The 22,360-nt window shown below is 48.9% G+C and overlaps 1 protein-coding gene across 1 annotated transcript in view; it reads right to left on the bottom strand.

Annotated features, from left to right (window-relative positions):
* The window catches only part of kynu (kynureninase), a 242,978-nt gene that overhangs the window by 21,549 nt on the left and 199,069 nt on the right, over positions 1 to 22,360 (bottom strand). The window contains exon 10 of the mRNA XM_085986656.1: positions 6,604 to 6,656. Within this exon, the coding sequence (XP_085842782.1) occupies positions 6,604 to 6,656 (53 nt within the window). The remainder of the gene's footprint in view (positions 1 to 6,603; positions 6,657 to 22,360) is intronic.

Below are 22,360 nucleotides of genomic sequence, written 5' to 3'. Positions count from 1 at the left end.
CTGCAACAAATAACAAGAAGACATTAATAAACTTGCAGAATGGGCATATAATTGGCAAATGAATTTCAACACAGATAAATGTGAGGTATCACATTTTGATAAGAAAAATAGGGAAGTCACATATCTAAATGGATTAGAAGAGCAAAGGGATCTTGGAGCACAAATATACAAATCACTAAAAGTAGCAACATAGGTTAAAAAGGCCATACAATAAAGCAAACCAAGCAGTAGGGTTCATTTCTAGAGGGATTGAATTGAGAAGTAGAGAAGTTATGCTAAATTTGTATCGAACTTTGGTTAGACCACACTTGGAGTATTGTGTACAATTCTGGTTGCCATATTATACAAAGGATATAGAGGCACTGGAGAGGGTGCAAAAAAGATTTACAAGGATGATACCAGAAATGTGAGGGTATACCTATCAGGAAAGGATGAACAGGCTAAGTCTCTTTTCTCTTAAAAAGGGAAGGCTGAGGGGTGATCTAATAGGGGTCTTTAAAATTATGAAAGGTTTTGATAGAGTGGATACAAAGAGAGTGTTTCCACTGTGGGGAAGAGCAAAACTAGAGGCCATCAATATAAGATAGTCACCAAGAAATCAAAAAAGGAATTTAGAAGAAACTTCTTTACCTAGAGTGGTGAGAATGTGGAACTCGCTACCACAGGAAGTGGTTGAAGCGAATAGTATAGATGCATTTAATGGGAGGCTAGATAAGCATACAAGGGAGAAGGGAATAGAGGGTTATGCTGATAGAATTAGAGGTGGAAAGACGGGAGGAGGCTCGAGTGGAGCATAAATGCCGGCATGAACTGGTTGGGCCAAATGTGCTGTATATCCTATGGTAAGATCCTTAATGGAGTGGAGAAACAGAGCCAACAGGTACAAAGGTGGGAGTGCAGGAAGAAAAGGACATAAAAAGGCAACTGGTTTTGGGTTTTATACATGGAGGAGATTGAATAAAGAAACAAGGGAGTGATGTTGTATTTGTTTTGCACATTGATTTGGCCACAGCTGGTACACTGCCTTCAATTCTGAGCACTCCATTATAGGAAGGATATTAAAGCCATGGAACTATAGCCACTGCATGAGAGGTTAAAGTTCTGAAAAAAGGTTTGAAAATCTGGGGCTTTTGCCACTGGAACAGAGTAGGTTCAGGTGGGATATAAGAGTTTTTTCAAAATTAAGAAAGGTTTTCAGAAGGTAAATAGTGAGAGATTGCACAGATGTTTGTCTATCGTGCCTGGATGTGAAGTATTGCTTTAGGGGTATACAGAAGGAAAAAATAGACAGGGTAAAGTAGCATAGTGTTTATGTTACTAGACAAGTAATCCAGAGGCCTGGACTAATGATCCCAAGTCATGAATTCAAATCCCAGCACAGCAGCTGGGGAATTTAAATTCAGTTAATTAAATAAATCTGGATACTAAGCTAGTATCAGTAATGGTGATCCTACCAGATTTTTGTAAAAACCCATCTAATGTCCTTTAGTCTGTGGGCAGCTCTCCCAGTTTTGGCACAATTCCCCAGATGTTAGTAAGGAGGATTAGCAGGGTCGACTGAGCTGGGTGTGCCTCTGTCATGTCCCGTGCCTAGGTCGATGCCGGATGGTCCGTCCGGTTTTATTCTTAGTATACTTCTTTGTAGCGGTTTGATAGGCTTGCTAGGCCATTTCAGAGAGCAGTTAAGGGTCAACCACATTGCTGTGGGTCTGCAGTCACATATAAGCCAGACCAGGTAAGGACGACAGATTTCCTTCCCTAAAGGAAAGGAAGGGATGGGCAGTAATGTCCAATATCTACCCCATTGTTTCCCCAGTCTGGCAAAATGGTAATAAAGGGGCATAAGACTCAGGATTGATCCCCACAAGAGGTCCTGGGATCAGGCTATTTGCATAAAACAGGCAGGTGCCTGGCCAGTGTCCGCAGCAAAACATGGCATTTGCCAGCCACTCGAAGGTGAAGCCAGTTGAATTGGTTCAAACAAAGCACACGAGTTAAGCATCTCTAAGGTAACTGATCCGACCTTCAGGTTACAACCTGTATGTGACCGGTGTACCATTCTGGAGCCTTTATGTGTCACTATCTGACTTAGACTGACTGGGAAGAGAGGTCTGTACATATACAAAAAGCCCAAATTGATTTAATTAAACATCAATGGATATTCTGCAACTATCAATGACAGCTGGAGACATTTCCATTAATAACACGACCATTTGCGGATTGACGCCTGTGGCACTTCCGAGTGTTTGGCGGCTAAACCAAAACGCAGAAATTAATAATCTGATGCCTGGTGAACCCATCCAGGAAAGATCATAATCAACCTTCTTTGCATTTGAACTTTATCACAATATCTAACATTGATTTAACAAAACATATGGATAAAAGTCCAAAATGTTACACATTTATACATAAATTCAGTGGCCACAGTGTAGTTAAGGGTAACTTTTACTTATCCTTAGCTGGGTGCACATGCAGAATCCTGCTGACTGCCCCTTGAGTTATGTAAATTGGTCTAAAATGCTACTGGTTCTCTGGGTGCATATCAGAAAATGGAAACTTGGTTTCAGCCCAGGAAGACAATCTAAAAATGAAGCAAGCATCAAACAGTCCATCTGCTTTTCTGGTTATTGAAGTAATTAACACCGAGCTTCTGGATCTGAATATCAATGTTGGCTGACATTTGGACTTCGCTAGTCTGAAAATTAAAACTTCACTTTAAGAGCAAGGTTAAAGTACACCATGTTGAATCATAGCAGTGAAAAATATACATTGAAAATTAATTTTCTTTCATTTTCTAACTACAATAATTCCATCTCCTGTTAGCTGATAGTAAGGAGCACTGAAGGCAGCCCCATTATAATTTCCAGGCTGATGAAAGAAATCTTCAATGTTGGATAGCAGCATAGTATTGTTAGAATTACTGTTCCAAAAATTGAGCGTTTGACAAGTACTCAGGATTCCCATCACTTGAATCTCACTAAGATTTGCTGGACAACCTTTGCTAATACTAGGCCTCTGAACTCAAATGCTGTATACCACTAAGTTGTAGCACCCCATAGAAAAGAAAAGCTGGCATTATTTGAGTTGGCCTTTCTTGAATTCCATCAGAGAGCCCTTGACTATGGAAAAGCATTGATGGTGAATACAAAGAAGTCTGACCAAATTGATCTCACCCTCCCAGTTAAAGGTGAAAAGAAACATAGGAACAGAGGTAGGTGATTCAGCCCCGCCAGCCTGTTTTGCTGTTCAATTTGATCATGGTAATCGGTACTTCGACTCCATTTCCCCACCTTTGCTTCATATACCTTGATATCCTTACTTAACAATAACCTACTGATCTCAGTCATGAACATTGCAATGGACCCAGCATCCAGAGCCTTTTGGTGAGTGCATGTTGATAAGTTCCAGCTATTGAGGGAAGGGGGAGGGGAAGAGGGAAAAGAACTGGGAAGTTGGTAGTAAATGCTTTTCTAAAATGACTAGATGTGATAACAATCTTGAATTCACTGTAGAAAACCAGGCAATGGACTCTATTTACTAATATTTACAGTTTTTTAAGAAGTCCGCAAAAAACAATGCATGTGGGAAGTTTGATATATTATCTAAATGTTTATGCAAAAATATTCATGTCAGCAAGTTTGCTGAAATTGAATAAGCAAGGACAGGGGGAAGCACATCATAATGAATTCTCTGCTGGGATGTACAACCATATGGATCACTTACTTTGCTGAAATAAGTAAACCTGCTCCCAAGTGTAGAAAAAAGGAACTTCATGGAGGTCAACATTTTCATATACTTAAAGGGGTAGAATTTCTGTGGGTGTTCTTCCGATTTCCAGCTGTGGGAGTTTGGCCGAAACCCCGGAGAAACTGTGTAAATGGCTTTTTTATCAGCCATGACTTAGTTGGTAGGATATGCGCCTCTGAGTTTAAAGGTTGTGGGTTCAAGCCCCAATTCAGAGACTTGACCACAAAATCTAGACTGACACTCCAGTGCAGTACTGAGGGATTGCTCCACTGTCAGAGTTGCCATCGTTCTGATGAGACTTTAAACCGAAGCCCCATCTTCCCTCTCAGGTGGACATAAAAGATCCCACGGCACTATTTGTAGAAGAGCAGGGGCATTCTCCTGGGGGTAAAAATTGGGGCACTACCTTCACCAGGGCGCTAATTTTAGTGTCCCAAAAGAGTTAGCGCCCAGCATCCCTCTTGGGCACTGCGAGGCAATATCGCAGCGCTATGTGCCGCGGTACTGCAGGCCTTCCTCCCCTTATTAAAGGGGAGGGGCCTGGTGCAGTGCATCCCGGTGACCAGCTGGGCCACCAGGGATCAGGAGTGCCGATAAATGAGCCCGGCACTCAAGAGGAGCACCGGGCACTCGGAGAGCAGCCAGCACCCCGTGGGGGGACTTCACAGGGGCCAGGGACAGCAACGGGGGCAGGTGCTGGCAGGCGGTCAGCAACAAAAATGGCCACCCACCACCTCCCCTTTAACTAGCGCCGTCCCGGCTGCAGGTAGGCCCCCCCTGAACCCAGAGGATATAGCGTCCAGCGGTAAATCGGGGGGCGCCACCCAAAGTTACAGCTGGGGCGCGAGTGGGGCACTGCGCACGGCGATGACATCAGCGCCGGTGGTGCAGCGCCATGTGGTGCTAATGTATAATGCCGCCGCTAGCTTCCCGCTGAATTTTGCGGGAGGCGTTAGCTGCGCTGCACCCAGGCGCTAGTTGATTTGTGTTCCATTAGCGCTCTCTTAGGCCGCTAACGAGAGGCGAAAATCAACCAAATTTAGCCCCCATGATGTCATAGCCAATATTTGTCCCTCAACCAATATCACTAAGACAGTTTATTTGGTCATTATCACATTGCTGTTTGTGGGACTTTGCTGTGCATAAAATCTCTGCCGCATTTCCTACATTACAACAGTAACTACACCTCAAAAGTACTTCATTGACTGTAAAGCACTTTGGCACACCTTGAGGTCATGAACAGCTCCATATAATGCAAGCTCTTTCTTTCTTTTATATCATTTCTCTAGTTTCTGCCAAAGTTGCAGTGGGAGATTGGTATAACCCCTACAGGTATTCTGTCCCAATATCTTTACAGCAACTAGCTAAGTTAAGGTCAAAACAGTTTTCTACAATGTTGTATTGTTGAAAATAAAAAAAATAAGATTCTGAAGTCTAGCCCAAATAATTGTGCACAGGAAGGCAGGAGTCCTCGGCCTAGAAATTCAGTGCCCTTAGCGCCGATTTTGCGGCGCTAGAGGGCCTAGCGCTGCAATTGGCGCCGGCGCCGAAATTGCCTGGGGCCCTTCCGCCGCGGTAGACCGGTAGCGCTGCGCCGGCACCGATGACGTCATTGGTGTGCGCAGCGTCCCGGTTGCCATGCCGACGGGCCCCAGCGCCGAAATTCAGTTGCGGCCGCCTCGCCCGTGGCAGCCGCAACTAAGACTCTGGCAACAGAGTCTTACATGACTTTGCGCCGGCGCATTAAAGGCCCCGCGGCGGCCGGCCGCTTTCCCGCCGGCCGCCTGGCCACAGCTCCCTCCCCGGACTCCCCCCCCCCCCCCCCCCGGAACAGAAGCAAGCCCGGCACTTGTCCGAGGTGCCGGGCTCATTTTTACAATGATTTTCGCGGGCCGCGGCCGGGTGCAGGCAGCTCCTCCTTAAGGGAAGGAGGAGGCCTGCACTTCCCGAACCTGCCGCACCGCAGCGGGCGCCGCAGCGCTGGAATAGCGCCGATATTCAGCGCGTAGCGCCAGTTTTCAGGCGCAAACAGCTCTCAGCAGCGCCGCCAGCCGTTTGGGCGCAGAACTATTGAATTTTTGGCCCGCCCAGCGCGACTTAGCTCCGGCACTAACTTCCGGCGCTAAAGCCGTCGCTGCGCCAAAACCCAATTTCTAGGCCCTCATCTTTGCTTCCTCCGACCTCCTTAGGTGTATACAGTCATTGTTACACTTATCTGACCTATATTTTGCAGTGTCCTCATTTACTTATTTTTCTGTGATATCCCACAATTGTAATATTTTGAAAAAGTAGATTAGAAAAAGATTTATTTAATGTTTCAAAAAAAAAGAAACAATATTGAGAGTTATAGGTTCTTTCACTTATGGGAACACCATCACCTCCAATTTCCCCTCCAAGCCACATACTATCCCGGCTTGGACATATATCAGCGTTCCATCATCGTTGCTGGGTCAATATTCTGCAATTCCCTACTTAACACCATTGCAGGAGTACCATCATCAAAAGGACTGCAGCAGTTCAGGGCAACTAATGATGGGCAATAAACACAGCCTTTGCCCACCTCCCGAGTACAAAATAAAACAAAGTTTCATATTTAAAAACTGATTGTTGTATTGTACAATTAATAATGGAGAAAATATAATTTGAAAGGCAAAAAGATTTTGGTTCTAAAAACAGCTTCCCCACATGCTCATCGTGATTATGGATTCTGACCATATGCAAATGAAGTAACGTTTTTTCAGTCCAGAAAGTGAGACATACCTTGCTGACATTACTCTCACTCTTCTGGTATCAACCTATGTACATCATTCTTATAAAATACAAATAATAAATCAAGTTCAGTATATTGGTACTTACTATTGTCCATCTCAAATCTGGTTTTGATGTCATGGCTCCACCAACCAAGTAACCTGAAAGTTAATCAACACCAGGCCATTTAGGAATATTATATGGTGTGCTGGCCAATATTTAACCAACATCATTAAAAAAAAATCAGGTTATCTGGTCATTATCTCATTGCTGTTTGTGGGATCCTGCTATGCGCAAATTGGCTTTTGTTTTCTGTACATTACAGTAGTGACTGCATTTCAAAATTACTTCATTTGTTGTCAAGCACTTTGGAATGTACTGAGGTAATGAAAGGTGCGATATAAATGTAAGTTCTTTCTTTCTTTGTTCCACACTCTGAGAGGCTGTCAAAATGAATACCAGTCCCATCAACAACAGCTCAAATTTCTTTTAAATACCCAGGCCTCTTAATTCCACGGGGTCAGCTCCACTGGCATAAACGCAGTGGAGTGGAATTCCCATCCATATTAGCCTCAAGTAGGAGACCCCATCCCAAATTACAGGGACAGTATGACCAGGTCAGGTGAATCGCACATGCAAGGGTGCTTAAGCAGCAACTACCCTGAATATCAGCCAGAATGTCAGCACAAATGGAGAAAATTTGTGACATAAGCGAGTTACACCCCAAATTTCTGTCATTTTCCACTGGGCAGAAATGGAGCTTTCTGCCCTATCCAGGGTCCCTGTTTCTGTCCTTTAGCGGTTAGTAACATATGGGTTTACACTATGGCCCGGATTTTGTGTTAAGAATAATGGTGAGGTGACCAGCACTCACCGTTATTATAGAGTAAATTGGACAGCAGCTTCCGACGTCTGTACATGTGCAGTTAAACACAAAAATCAGGAAGTTGCTGTCTGAGTTGCCCTGCTCCTCCACAAGATTTGCTACACTGGTACCTCACCGAGAGACTTGGTATTAAAAAACATGAAGGGTGTGATGTTGCGGTACTTATCTACTGGATACCCACTTGTGGTGTATGTAACCTGTTCCACCTTAAGAGAACTTAAGCCTGTTCCACCTTAAGAGATGTATTACTTTCTCTGGCTGCTGTATACACAATACCGGTGGTGACCACACCGGTATATAAGCACTGTGTAGTAATATTTTATTCAGTATAGTCCCTACCTCCAACCAGTAAAGACCTGTTGAATTTACTCTCTTAGTCTGTGTAGTAATTATCACTATAACACACAGACTTAACAGTGGCGACGAGTCCGATTCTTACCCTGCGGCAGTTATTTCCACGGCGGCTTCGTCCACAGACAGGACGTCGAAGAGAGGTTTCCACCCTCATCACCCTACTGGAAGACACGTCGAGCGGCAGGCATCGAGAAACCGGAGTGCAGAAGACATCCTGACCTCGAAGCCTCCATCAGCGACTGTCAGCTTTCTTCTTCTACCTCGGTGGTGGGTAAGCCGGGCAGCGACGCGACAGAAAGTCAACCGCGTTGGCTGTACAGACGGGGCTGGGAAGACGGAGGAATAAGGGCGGTGAGATCGATCGCGACCGGAGATAAGGGCCGGGTCGCTTTCGAGCGAGAGGCGCAGCGCGGGGACATCGATCGCGACCGGAGATAAGGGCCGCATTTGGGCTAAAAGGCGCAGCGTCTGGGGAAACTGAAGGCGCGAGAGCCGCGGTGAAGCGGAGACAGCGTCGGGGGACGGTTGAAGACCGCCAAGCGCGGGAAAACCGCCATTTTGTGGGCAGAGGACGACGACAAAGAGCGGGAAGCCGCCATCTTGGATAACATAAAAATACAATAAATTGCAACGATGCCTAAACATGGGAACATTAATACCTTTGATAGTGACATCGAAGATTGGGCCATGTATGTAGAACGCATACAAAATTATTGTAAGGCAAATAAAATTCCTGATGCAGATAAAGCACTAACATTATTAAATTTAATGGGTGCGAAGACACACGGGCAATTGAAACACCTGTTATCACCAGATGAACCGGCGGATAAGACGTTCGATGAGATTGTTACTGTCCTGAAAAATCATCTAAACCCCACGCCGCTGATGCTAGCGGAACGATTTAAATTTTACGACAGAAGGCAGCTGCAGAATGAAAGCAATGCTGAATATTTGATAGAATTACGTAAGCTAGCAAAATATTGTCAGTTTGGAACGGGACTGACAGAGGCACTACGAGATAAATTTGTGTGTGGTTTATTTAAACAGGATACACAAAAGCGACTGCTCGAGGAGAATGAGCTGACGCTTGAGAAGGCGGTCACTATGGCAGCAGCACACGAAGCCGCAGCGAGAGGCACGGCAGTAATGCAGCTACGGTCACCGGAACTCGGTACAAACAAATTGGGTTTGAGTTCTGTCAAATGTTATCATTGTGGAAAGACAACGCACGATCAGAACCAGTGTTGGTTTAAAAACCAAGAATGCAGAACGTGTGGCAGGCTTGGCCACATAGCTAAAGTATGCCGGTCAGGAAAGAAGACCAGCAACAAAAAGTCACCGCAAGGAAAATACGCAAAAGTACACAAGGTGACAAAGAACAGTTTGACCGAACAGAAGTCAGATTCAGACGCTAGCAGTAATGAACTGGATAGCTTAAGAGTACACAACGTTGGTAAGGATGCAGATCTCCAGACAATTTGGGTCACTCGTCAGACAGCAGGAGTCCAAGTAAAAATGGAATTGGACACTGGATCGGCATTGACGGTCATGAATAAGAAAGATTACAGAAGGTTATTCCAACATATTCCCCTACAGGATACGGAGATTATATTGAAAACATACACGGGGCAAAGAGTGTACCCCATCGGAAAAATAGAGGTAGAAGTGGTCCACAAGGTCGAAGAAAGCCAAGTAATGGACTTATATGTGCTACCTGAAGGAGGTCCACCACTACTAGGACGGGAGTGGATTAGGAAAATGAATATGGACTGGCACTCCTTGAAGGCACTAACGGTAGATTCCGGGGAAACAGATGTCAAACCTAAACGATTGTCCAGAATATTGGATGATGCTAAAGAGGTGTTCCAGCAGGGACTGGGAACACTGAGAGGAATTACGGCAAACATCAAGATTGATGAACATGCACAACCAAAATTTTTTAAAGCCAGACCGGTACCCTATGCAATACGACCTACTGTTGAAGCGGAACTGGAAGCACTAGAACGTTCAGGTGTACTGTCTAAGGTAGATTGGAGTGAGTGGGCTACGCCCATTGTTCCCGTTATGAAATGTCCTGCGAGCAACAAGCCAGGAGATCCAGGGAAGGTTCGCATCTGTGGAGATTTCAAAATCACCGTTAATCCGGTGCTTCACACGGTGCAGTATCCGCTTCCACGGATTGAGGATATTTTCGCTTCATTGTCTGGCGGGAAACACTTCACCAAGATAGACCTGGCGCAAGCGTACTTGCAGATGGAGGTTGAGGAAGAGTCACGCCAATACCTCACGATCAACACGCATCGAGGGTTGTACCGGTACAATAGGCTGGTTTTTGGAGTGGCATCGGCTCCAGCAATTTGGCAGAGGGCCATGGAGCAGGTATTACAGGGAATTCCAGGCACACAATGTTACCTGGACGATATTCTGATCACAGGTGATGGCGATGAACAACATCTCGCAAACTTGGAACTGGTGCTCAACAGACTGAAAGAGTATGGACTTAGAGTAAATCGGCAGAAATGTGAGTTCTTCCAGAAGCGGATCTCGTACTGTGGCCATGTCATTGACCGGGAGGGGCTTCATAAGTCTCCTGACAAGATTGAGGCAGTTGTGAAGGCTCCCGCTCCGGAGAATGTCTCTCAGTTGAGGTCGTTTCTAGGATTAATTAACTATTACCATAAATTTCTGCCAAATCTATCCACGGTACTGCACCCGTTAAACGCTCTTTTACAGAAAGGGGTACCATGGGAATGGGGCGAAAACTGTAAGAAGGCATTTCGCAAAAGCAAAGAATTGATCACCTCAGAGGAAGTGTTGGCTCACTTCAACCCGACACTGCCTATTCGGTTGGCTTGTGATGCTTCCCCATATGGCATTGGGGCAGTACTCTCACACAAGTTGCCAAATGGCACGGAAAGGCCAGTCGCGTTTGCATCCAGATCATTGACCTCCGCTGAGCGCAACTATGCGCAGATCGATAGGGAGGCTCTTAGCCTTGTATGGGGAGTGAAGAAGTTTAATCATTACCTGCAGGGCCAAAAATTCACACTTCTGACAGACCATCAACCGTTGGTATCCATTTTTAACCCTAAGAAGGGTGTTTCGGTGATGACAGCGCAGCGTCTCCAGAGATGGTCTCTTTTCCTAGGGGCACATCAATATCAAATTGAATTCAAAGGTACGAAACAGCATGGCAATGCTGATGGGCTGTCGTGCCTGCCACTACCTGAAGAAGAAGACACGATGAAAGTTGGCCCTGTTGAGTTATTTCATTCGACCATCATCGAGTGTTTACCAGTCACCAATGCAAGCATTGAAAGAGAAACCAGGAATGACCCGACACTGTCCAGAGTCTACGAGGTGACAGTGAAAGGATGGCCAACACGGGGTGATCCTCTGTTACCGGCATTTTCGGCAAGGCGAGACCAGCTGTCCGTCTGCCATGGTACCTTGATGTACGGGACAAGAGTGATTATTCCTCCCAAGTTAAGGGAAAGAGTTTTAAACGAATTGCATGAAGGTCATCTGGGGGGAGTTAAAATGAAAAGTCTTGCTAGGGCTTATGTATGGTGGCCGGGTATTGACCAACAGATTGAGGAGTTAACGAAAAGCTGCGCTGGGTGCCAAAAAGTGCAAAATGCACCTCCGATAGCACCGCTACACCCATGGGAATGGCCTTCAGCCCCATGGCAACGCGTACACATTGACTTTGCTGGTCCATTCATGGACTCCATGTTCCTAATCGCGGTGGACGCACATTCCAAATGGCCAGAAGTCATCAAGATGAATACCACTACTTCAGAAAAGACAATTGCGGTGTTAAGAACAATATTCGCAAGGAACGGATTGCCAGAACAGATCTGTTCGGACAACGGACCACAGTTTGTATCGGAAGAATTCCGACAATTCTTAAAGAAGAATGGAGTAAAACATTATACCTCTGCCCCATATCATCCGGCGACAAACGGGTTGGCTGAAAGATTTGTCCAGACATTCAAAAAGGCAATTAAGGCCATGAACGATGATCAGATTCCGCTGCAACACAAGGTCGACAAGTTCCTGATGTCATATCGAAACGCCGATCATGCAGTGACTAACCAAAGTCCTGCCATGATGTTTTATAACAGGAGGTTGCGGTCCAAGTTGGACTTGTTAAAACCAAATGTGCGGAGGGAGGTGGAAAACAAACAGTTTCGGCATATTAACAACAAGACCACTCGAACTTTCGACGTAGGACAACCAGTGTTGGCAAGGGGCTATGGAAACGAAAAATGGCAGTCCGGAACAATTCGGGCCAGACAAGGACCTCTGATGTACACAGTAGATATTGGTCATAATGTGATAAGGCGTCATGCGGATCAACTGGTAGAGTCGAGAGCAAGGGTTGAACCCATGGTTGTGACAGAGACAACTGTGGAAGACGTTAATGAACCTGAAGCATCTACCTCGGCAGGGAATGTACTTGATGATGATGACACCCAATACACTGGAAACCAAATAGAGGAGGCACCTCAACAACAAGAATCAGAGACTACTGAGAGGCGTTATCCAAGCCGCATCAGAAAGCCTCCTGAGAGACTGAACCTTTGAACTGTTATACCTGAAGTTATATATGTATATATGTTATGTTAAATGGGGATATGACTGTTAAGCTAAAAAGGGAGGATTGTGGTGTATGTAACCTGTTCCACCTTAAGAGAACTTAAGCCTGTTCCACCTTAAGAGATGTACTACTTTCTCTGGCTGCTGTATACGTAATACCGGTGGTGACCACACCGGTATATAAGCACTGTGTAGTAATATTGTATTCAGTATAGTCCCTACCTCCAACCAGTAAAGACCTGTTGAATTTACTCTCTTAGGCCTAGAAATTCAGTTGCCTTAGCGCCGCTTTTGAGGCGCCAGAGGGACTAGCGCCAGAGTTATGGCCAGTTTAAAAATTCCCTGGGGCCCTAAATCGGCGTTGCACCGGTAGCGCTGCGCCGGCACCGATGACGTCATCGGTGTGCGCAGCGTCCCGGTTGCCATGCCGACGGGCCCTAGTGCCGAAATTCAGTTGCGGCCGCCTCGCCCGTGGCAGCCGCAACTAAGACTCTGGCAACAGAGTCTTGCATGAGTTTGCGCTGGCGCATTAAAGGCCCCGCGGCGGCCGGCCGCTTTCCCGCCGGCCGCCTGCCCGCAGCTCCCTCCCCGGACTTCTCCCCCCCACCCCCCGGAACAGATGTAAGCCCGGCACTTGTCCGAGGTGCCGGGCTCATTTTTAGACAGATTTGCGCGGGCCGCGGCCGGGTGCAGGCAGCTCCTCCTTAACGGAAGGAGGAGGCCTGCACTTCCCGAGCCTGCCGCACCGCATCGGGTGCCGCAGCGCCGGAATTGCGGCGCGAAACGGCAGTTAGCGCCGATTTACCGCCGCAAAGACCCTTCAGTAGCGCCGGCAGCCGTTTGGGCGCGGCCCTGCTGAATTTTTGGCGCGCGCAGGGGGACTTAGCGCCGGCACTAACTTCCGGTGCTAAAGCCCTGGCTAAGCCAAAACCCAATTTCTAGGCCATGGTCTGTGTAGTAATTATCACTATAACACACAGACTTAACATCACTAAACACGCCAGAAAAAGTTAGGGCTTGTCGATTCAAGCGTAAGTGCATTACTATGAAACAACTGAAAAATAACTTTTATAAGTGTGGAGTCTCATTCTTTCAGATTTTAATTATTATTGGAGATTTTTTTAAATTTTAAATTATTTTTTGTTACTATTTCATTCTGCCTCTATTATCTCTCTCTATTGATCCCATCCTCCTTTCCCTTTCTTTATTTTGCTTTCTGTACATGATTTTATATTGAATTAAATATTCAAACTTACACGTCCTGGTTTAGACTTTGTATATCTCAGTAAGAATTCTTCAATCTGATTGGTTGAAGAGACACGTTGATGCCTGCCCTGCTCACACAGGTCCCAGATCCCCTGGAGAGGGCGCCGCGCTGTAATGGCTTTCTAATTACTGTAAGTTGCTGTGCAAAAACCCACGAAAAGTCTGTGGGCAGCTGTAAGTGTAATGAATGGCGTGCGCTATTCGTTTGCTGCTGACTGCAAAATCAAGGCGATTATCTGTAATGCTATTGACAGGCGTACATATAATACCCAGTGTGAATGAATAGTTGTATTTTAGTCAGCGGCTGCTGTAGTTCACAGCTATTTCATATAGTCTTCAAACATCTAACAGTAGTTTACTGAAATATAATATTGTTTAACAATTTGTGAAGGCTTTTTTTGAAGCTGAAACAGTTGCTCATTAGTATTAACACAGCTGCAATCAAGTCTTACTGCCATTTTTCAGGAGGCAAATTTCAAGATAATTTTCCGTTGAAAAGGTCAAAGTGCTAACAGACCCGGAGAATAGAATTTTTAGCTAACAGGCATCAGGGCCTAGAAATTGGGTTTTGGCTTAGCCAGGGCTTTAGCGCTGGAAGTTAGTGCCGGCGCTAAGTCCCCCTGCGCGCGCCAAAAATTCAGCAGGGCCGCGCCCAAACGGCTGCCGGCGCTACTGAAGGGTCTTTGCGGCGGTAAATCGGCGCTAACTGCCGTTTCGCGCTGCAATTCCGGCGCTGCGGCACCCGATGCGGTGCGGCAGGCTCGGGAAGTGCAGGCCTCCTCCTTCCGTTAAGGAGGAGCTGCCTGCACCCGGCCGCGGCCCGCGCAAATCTGTCTAAAAATGAGCCCGGCACCTCGGACAAGTGCCGGGCTTGCATCTGTTCCGGGGGGTGGGGGGGAGAAGTCCGGGGAGGGAGTTGCGGGCAGGCGGCCGGCGGGAAAGCGGCCGGCCGCCGCGGGGCCTTTAATGCGCCGGCGCAAACTCATGCAAGACTCTGTTGCCAGAGTCTTAGTTGCGGCTGCCACGGGCGAGGCGGCCGCAACTGAATTTCGGAGTTCGGGCGGGTTACCACGGCAACCGGGACGCTGCGCACACCGATGACGTCATCGGTGCCGGCGCAGCGCTACCGGTGCAACGCCGATTTAGGGCCCCAGGGAATTTTTAAACTGGCCATAACTCTGGCGCTAGTCCCTCTAGCGCCTCAAAAGCGGCGCTAAGGCAACTGAATTTCTAGGCCCTAATGTTCTGCCAAACTGCAGAGTGCAGGGATAAATGAAGGACGAGAACTAGGTTCAGTTTAGCATTACAGTATAATACACCGAAAAACATCAAAGGATTTCAACTTTCACTGGCCTAGAAATTCAGTTGCCTTAGCGCCGCTTTTGAGGCGCTAGAGGGACTAGCGCCAGAGTTATGGCCAGTTTAAAAATTCCCTGGGGCCCTAAATCGGCGTTGCACCGGTAGCGCTGCGCCGGCACCGATGACGTCATCGGTGTGCGCAGCGTCCCGGTTGCCATGCCGACGGGCCCTAGCGCCGAAATTCAGTTGCGGCCGCCTCGCCCGTGGCAGCCGCAACTAAGACTCTGGCAACAGAGTCTTGCATGAGTTTGCGCCGGCGCATTAAAGGCCCCGCGGCGGCCGGCCGCTTTCCCGCCGGCCGCCTGCCCGCAGCTCCCTCCCCGGACTTCTCCCCCCCACCCCCCGGAACAGATGCAAGCCCGGCACTTGTCCGAGGTGCCGGGCTCATTTTTAGACAGATTTGCGCAGGCCGCGGCCGGGTGCAGGCAACTCCTCCTTAACGGAAGGAGGAGGCCTGCACTTCCCGAGCCTGCCGCACCGCATCGGGTGCCGCAGCGCCGGAATTGCGGCGCGAAACGGCAGTTAGCGCCGATTTACCGCCGCAAAGACCCTTCAGTAGCGCCGGCAGCCATTTGGGCGCGGCCCTGCTGAATTTTTGGCGCGCGCAGGGGGACTTAGCGCCGGCACTAACTTCCGGCGCTAAAGCCCTGGCTAAGCCAAAACCCAATTTCTAGGCCACTGGCCTAGAAATTCAGTTGCCTTAGCGCCGCTTTTGAGGCGCTAGAGGGACTAGCGCCAGAGTTATGGCCAGTTTAAAAATTCCCTGGGGCCCTAAATCGGCGTTGCACCGGTAGCGCTGCGCCGGCACCGATGACGTCATCGGTGTGCGCAGCGTCCCGGTTGCCATGCCGACGGGCCCTAGCGCCGAAATTCAGTTGCGGCCGCCTCGCCCGTGGCAGCCGCAACTAAGACTCTGGCAACAGAGTCTTGCATGAGTTTGCGCCAGCGCATTAAAGGCCCCGCGGCGGCAGGCCGCTTTCCCGCCGGCCGCCTGCCCGCAGCTCCCTCCCCGGACTTCTCCCCCCCACCCCCCGGAACAGATGCAAGCCCGGCACTTGTCCGAGGTGCCGGGCTCATTTTTAGACAGATTTGCGCGGGCCGCGGCCGGGTGCAGGCAGCTCCTCCTTAACGGAAGGAGGAGGCCTGCACTTCCCGAGCCTGCCGCACCGCATCGGGTGCCGCAGCGCCGGAATTGCGGCGCGAAACGGCAGTTAGCGCCGATTTACCGCCACAAAGACCCTTCAGTAGCGCCGGCAGCCGTTTGGGCGCGGCCCTGCTGAATTTTTGGCGCGCGCAGGGGGACTTAGCGCCGGCACTAACTTCCGGCGCTAAAGCCCTGGCTAAGCCAAAACCCAATTTCTAGGCCTATATCTTTCAGGCAAATATTCAGAGGTATATCAACAGCCCTACAGCTGTGCCACAATACAACAGAGATTAGAAGTGCCTGCAATTACGGGTTTAAAATATATTAAGACATTTGTACTAAACTCTAAAATAATAATGGCGGTCAAAATAGTTAGATGGAATTGTGCTACAGCCTATAAGATATTCCTAATGGTCTTCAAGTTTTCTAACATGAATATTCACTGTTCATTTTTTTCTCAGTGGTGAGCCTTCCAATTTCAGTTTACATTCTTCACTATTGTGACCATTTACAGCGAACTTTTGTGATGTGATTTTGATCTATACAAAAGGTACATGGGTTCTTGCAAAAATAGAAAACATAGCTTTGGTACAAAAAATGGTAATGGACAGTTTTACTGAAAAATAATAAACCTTTGAACAGGGCATCCTGTGAGAACACTGGGTTTTGGTATCCTGATAAATATATGCCAAGGAACCAGATAAATCTTCAATACCCTCGCTTAACTCCTCACTAAGCAACTGGCTGGGGTTTTACCATCTAGTTTTAGGTCTATGTGTAAATAGTACCTGTGTCGACTTGCCAAACCATCTCACATCACCCAGTTTGGATTGAATTTGAGTTCACCTTATCAACCCTCAATTGAGACACCCATAAACTACTGAGTCAATGAATTAACCCTTCTTGCCGAATCATCAAGCAAGAAGTCAGACATCAAACAATGCACTAACAACTATTTATTGGCTACAAAAACACAACTTAAAAGCTAAACATGAAGTATACAAGCAATTAATAGATATAAATAGATGTAGTCAGGGTCATCTAGCAGTATGAACGACAAATCATTAATAGGCAGACTTACTTAACAAAATGAGTAATGGGGTTGTAAAGGTAATTCAGTCACATCACCGTAATTCAGTACTAATGGAGTTGCTAACTAGTAGCTGAAATCAGTGTCTGCGACTATTACAAATTGGTGAAGTTAAATTAGGGAAAAATCCCTTGACAGCTGACAGCTGGGTGCCATCTCATAATGAATGCGTGCTTCCCTCCTGCCATCTTGGAAGCTTATGTGCCCACTTAGCGCCTGAAAAACAAGCATGGCACGATCAAATTTCTAGAATCTAAAAAAGACAAAGAAAAGATATCTTTGCTTCATTACTACTGACTCGCTCTACTACTGACTCGCTCTACTACTGACTCGCTCTACTACTTTGGTGATACCTCTCCAGTGCTTTGAGTGCACTTTAAAGCACTGGAGAGGTACCACCAACGCTGCCTCCGCAAGATCCTGCAAATCCATTGGCAGGATAGGCGCACCAACGTCAGTGTTCTTGCTCAGGCCAACATCCCCAGCATCGAAGCTTTGCCCACGCTCAATCAGCTCCGATGGACGGGTCACATCTTCCGCATGCCCGATACAAGACTCCCAAAACAAGCGCTCTACTCGGAGCTCCGACAAGGCAAGAGAGACCCAGGTGGGCAGAGGAAAGGCTTCAAGGACACCCTCAAAGCCTCCTTGAAAAAGTGTAACATCCCCACCGACACCTGGGAATCCCTGTCCCAAGACCGCACAAAGTGCAGAAGAAGCATCCGGGAAGGCACCTAACACCTCGAGTCTCTTCGCCGGGAGCAAGCGGAAGCCAAGCGCAGGCAGCGCATGTTAACCCAAGCACTCCACCCACCCGCCCCTTCAACCACCATCTGCCCCACCTGTGACAGAGACTGTAGGTCCCGCATTAGACTCATCAGTCACCTGAGAACTCATTTTTAATGTGGAAGCAAGTCATCCTCAGTTCCGAGGGACTGCCTAAGAAGAAGAAGAAGAAGAGACCACTACTGACTACTGATTGGTGGGGCATAATGCACCCTAGTAATACCTTAGTTTCAGAGAGAAGCTTCTTGATGCGCCTCAATAACTTCAAGGCTCAAAGTTAACTGGATAAACAAGGCTTTTATTAGCAAAGAAAGATGCCTGTGTCTTCACCTAGCATTCTGCTGTTCTGCTGCAAGACAAGCCTGGGCTTGTCTTAAGTAGGGCCAGGTATGGGCGGAGCCGACACACCCAATGGGGAGAAAGGGGGCGGCGCACTATATACAATACAAGGTAAAAACACAGGAGCAGGCAATACAATATATGTAGTTAAATACAGAGTCTGATGAATTACATATTTCATCACATTCACCCCTTCTACAGATTTAGTCTGTCCGGGGGCGTGATCGTCCTCTGTGACCGACGTAACGGTTGTGGTGCCGTGGGTGCCGGCTGGGTGTCCCAGGTGACCTCCTGGGTCTCTGCCGGGGGCGCCACCGGGGTTGTTGGAGGAGTAGGTGGTGGGGGTACTGTTGGCTGGTGTTCTTCCGGGGGTGATGAAAGAATAGTGGGTGGAGTGGGTGGGTAATAGTTGTTGTGGTTGTTGTCGTTGTTGCTGTTGTTGTTGTAGTCGTTGTCGTTGTTGCTGTTGTTACCGGCTGGGGCGAGGTCTTTTATGGACACAGTGTCCTCCCGTCCGTCGGCGTGCCGGACATACGCATATTGTGGGTTGGCGTGGAGCAGGTGCACTGGCTCCACGAGAGGGTCCGTCTTGTGGCCCCTCACATGCTTCCGCAAAAGTACCGGACCTGGGGTGCAGAGCCATGATGGTATCGATACGCCTGAGGTGGATTTCCGGGGAAACACAAACATTAGCTCATGAGGCGTGGCATTAGTGGCGGTACACAATAGTGACCGTATTGAGTGGAGCAGATCTGGGAGGACTTCCTGCCAGCGGGAGATAGGGAGGCCCTTGGTCCTTAGAGTTAGATTGACTGCCCTCCTTACTGTCCCGTTCTCTCGCTCCACCTGACCGTTACCCCAGGGGTTGTAGCTGGTGGTACGGCTCGTGGCAATCCCCTTGGACAGCATGTACTGGCGTAGCTCTTCACTCATGAAGGACGCCCCCCTATCCGTGTGGATATAGCTTGGCATACCGAACAGGCAGAACAGGCTGTTGCGGCATTTAATGACCGTGGCGCTGGTCATGTCTGGGCAGGGGAAGGTGAATGGGAAATGGGAGTATTCGTCCACAATGTTCAGGAAGTAAACATTGCGGTCGACGGGCGGGAGGGGGCCCTTGAAATCTAAGCTAAGCCGCTCAAAGGGCCGTGTAGCTTTGATTAGGTGGGCTCTATCAGGGTGGTAGAACTGAGGCTTGCACTCAGCGCAAGTGCGGCAGTTCCTGGTCAGAGACCGAACTTCCTCAATCGAGTAGGGTAAGTTGCGGGACTTTATGAAGTGTAACAGCCGTGTGACCCCTGGGTGGCAGAGGTCGTTGTGGAGGGTCTGTAGCTGATCCCCGGTGGCGTTGGCACACATCCCTCGTGAGAGGGCGTCGGGGGATTCGTTAAGGGCCCCCGGCCGGTATATGATGTCGTACTCGAAGGTGGAGAGCTCGATCCGCCACCTAAGAATCTTATCATTTTTAATCTTCCCCCTCTGTTTATTATTGAACATAAACGCTACCGACCGCTGGTCGGTAAGTAGGGTGAAGCGTTTGCCGACTAGGTAGTGCCGCCAGTGGCGCACTGCCTCCACGATGGCTTGGGCCTCCTTTTCCACGGAGGAGTGTCTGATCTCGGGCCCCTGGAGGGTCCTCGAGAAGAAAGCTACGGGTCGCCCCGCCTGGTTGAGGGTGGCCGCCAAGGCAAAGTCAGACGCATCACTTTCCATTTGAAAGGGAGTGTTCTCGTCCACTGCCTGTAGCGTGGCCCGCTCAATATCCTGCTTAATGCTTTTGAAGGCAGCATGGGCCTCAGCAGAGAGCGGGAAAGAGGATGCTTTCAAGAGGGGGCGGGCTTTATCGGAGTGGTTAGGGACCCATTGGGCATAATACGAGAATAACCCCAGGCACCTTTTCAGGGCTTTGGGAATGTTGGGCAGGGGCAGCTCCCGTAGGGGGCGCAATTGGTCGGGGTCTGGTCCGATTTCCCCATTCTCCACCACGCTGCCTAGTATGCAGAGGCGCGTGGTGTTGAAAACGCACTTGTCCTCGTTGTAAGTGAGGTTGAGTTTTTGTGCGGTTTTCAGAAACCTCGCGAGGTTTGAGTCGTGGTCCTGTTGGTTGTGGCCGCAGATGGTGACGTTGTCGAGATAGGGGAAGGTTGCCTGCAAGTGGTGGTCATCGACCATGCGGTCCATCTCCCTCTGAAAGACCGAGACCCCATTCGTCACTCCAAAGGGGACTCTGAGGAACTGGTAGAGGCGTCCGTTTGCCTCGAAGGCGGTGTACGAATGGTCCTCTGGTCTGATAGGGAGCTGGTGGTACGCTGACTTGAGGTCGATAGTGGAGAACACCCGGTATTGGGCAATTTGGTTCACCATCTCGGATATGCGGGGTAGCGGGTAGGCGTCTAGTTGGGTATAGATGTTGACTGTTTGACTATAGTCAATCACCATCCGCTTCTTCTCGCTACCCCTCACCACCACCACTTGGGCGCACCACGGGCTGTTGCTGCGTTCAATAATGCGCTCCCTCAGGAGCCTGTCTACCTCGGTCGCGATAAACCGCCTGTCCTCCCAGCTGTACCTCCTGCTTTTGGTCGCTATTGGCTGGCAGTTAGGGGTAAGGTTCGTGAATAGCGAAGGCGGCTTTACCTTCAGGGTAGCCAGACCGCACACTGTGAGGGGCGGCTGGGACCCACCGAAATTGAGCGTGATGCTTTGGTGGTGGCACTGAAAATCCAGGCCCAAGATCACGCTCACACATAAATCCTTCATAATTAACAGTTTAAAATTATTATATACAGTGCCTTTAATGGACAATCGTACCGCGCAGTAACCCGCAATAGTCGATATCTGGGTTTTGTCGGCCATAGAGATCGTGCCCTGCGTAGGGACTATAGTTAGAGAGAGTCGTTGTACCAGACCAGGGTGAATGAAGCTCTCCGTGCTCCCGCTGTCAATTAAACATTTAACCTTGCACCCGTTTACCTTGATGTCCACCATCGATTTGGATAGTGGGTGCAGTCTGGACTGGTCCACTGTGATCGACGCCACTGTAGGGCCCTGATCGGGACAAGATGGTGGGCCACACGAGGCCGGGTAAGATGGCGTCCACGATGTCTGCTCGCGAGATGGCGGACCCCACGAGGTCGGACAAGATGGCATCCAAGATGGCCGCTCCCACGGCGCGCACGCGGCGGTGGCGGGTTTGCCTGTGGGGTTCCCTCTGCACACCTTCCCAAAGTGCCCCTTCTTACCGCACTTACAGCAGGTGGTGCCTTTCGCCGGGCACAGGTTCCTGGTGTGCTTCGGCTGCCCGCAGAAGTAGCATTTGGGGCCCCGATGCGTCACGGTGGTCGTAGGGCTTCTGGGGGGAGAGCAGGGCCCCGACGGCGTTGGGCTACCGGGCGGGGAAGATGTCTTCCAACATGGTGACGCCCTTGGTGCGTACGAGGCGCCGTGGGCCGCGCGGCCTGAAGAGTAGGAGTCAGAGTTCTTCTGAGCCACATCCAGCGATCGCGCTGTGTCCACAGTCTGTGTCAGATCTAGGCCCGTTTTCTCTAGCAGTCTCTGCCGGATGTAATTAGAGCTAAGGCCTGCGATAAAGGCATCCCGAATAAGCTCGTCTGTGTATACCGTGGCTTTCACGTCTTTGCATTTGCAGTCTTTGCCAAGCACTTTTAGGGTGACTAGAAAGTCCTCTAGCGACTCTCCGGGTCGCTGTGTGCAGGTAGCAAGCAGATGCCTGGCGTACACCTCGTTGGTAGGCCGCTGATAGTGGGCCTTTAGAATGTTGCAGGCATCCAGGTAGGTGGCAGCGTCTTGGATGAGTGGAAAAACCCGGTGGCTTACCCGATTCTGCAGGATCTCGAGTTTCACATCTCCGGTGGCTCTAGAGGCTGTGACGGCTTCGGAGTTGGCCATAAAAAATTCCAAGCACTGGAACCAGTGTCCAAACCGTGCCGATGCATCCGAAGCATGCGGGTCCAAATCCAAGCGTTCCGGTTTCAAAAGTTGATCCATCGTTGAAAGTTTGCTAATAAAATTGATGCGC

Source organism: Somniosus microcephalus, chromosome 4 (genome assembly GCF_052327205.1).
Source record: "Somniosus microcephalus isolate GS21.2 chromosome 4, FLI_Smic_1.0, whole genome shotgun sequence".
Lineage (NCBI taxonomy): Eukaryota > Metazoa > Chordata > Chondrichthyes > Squaliformes > Somniosidae > Somniosus > Somniosus microcephalus.
The sequence above is the reverse complement of the archived record's forward strand: the minus strand, read 5'-3'. Positions and strand labels throughout refer to the sequence as shown.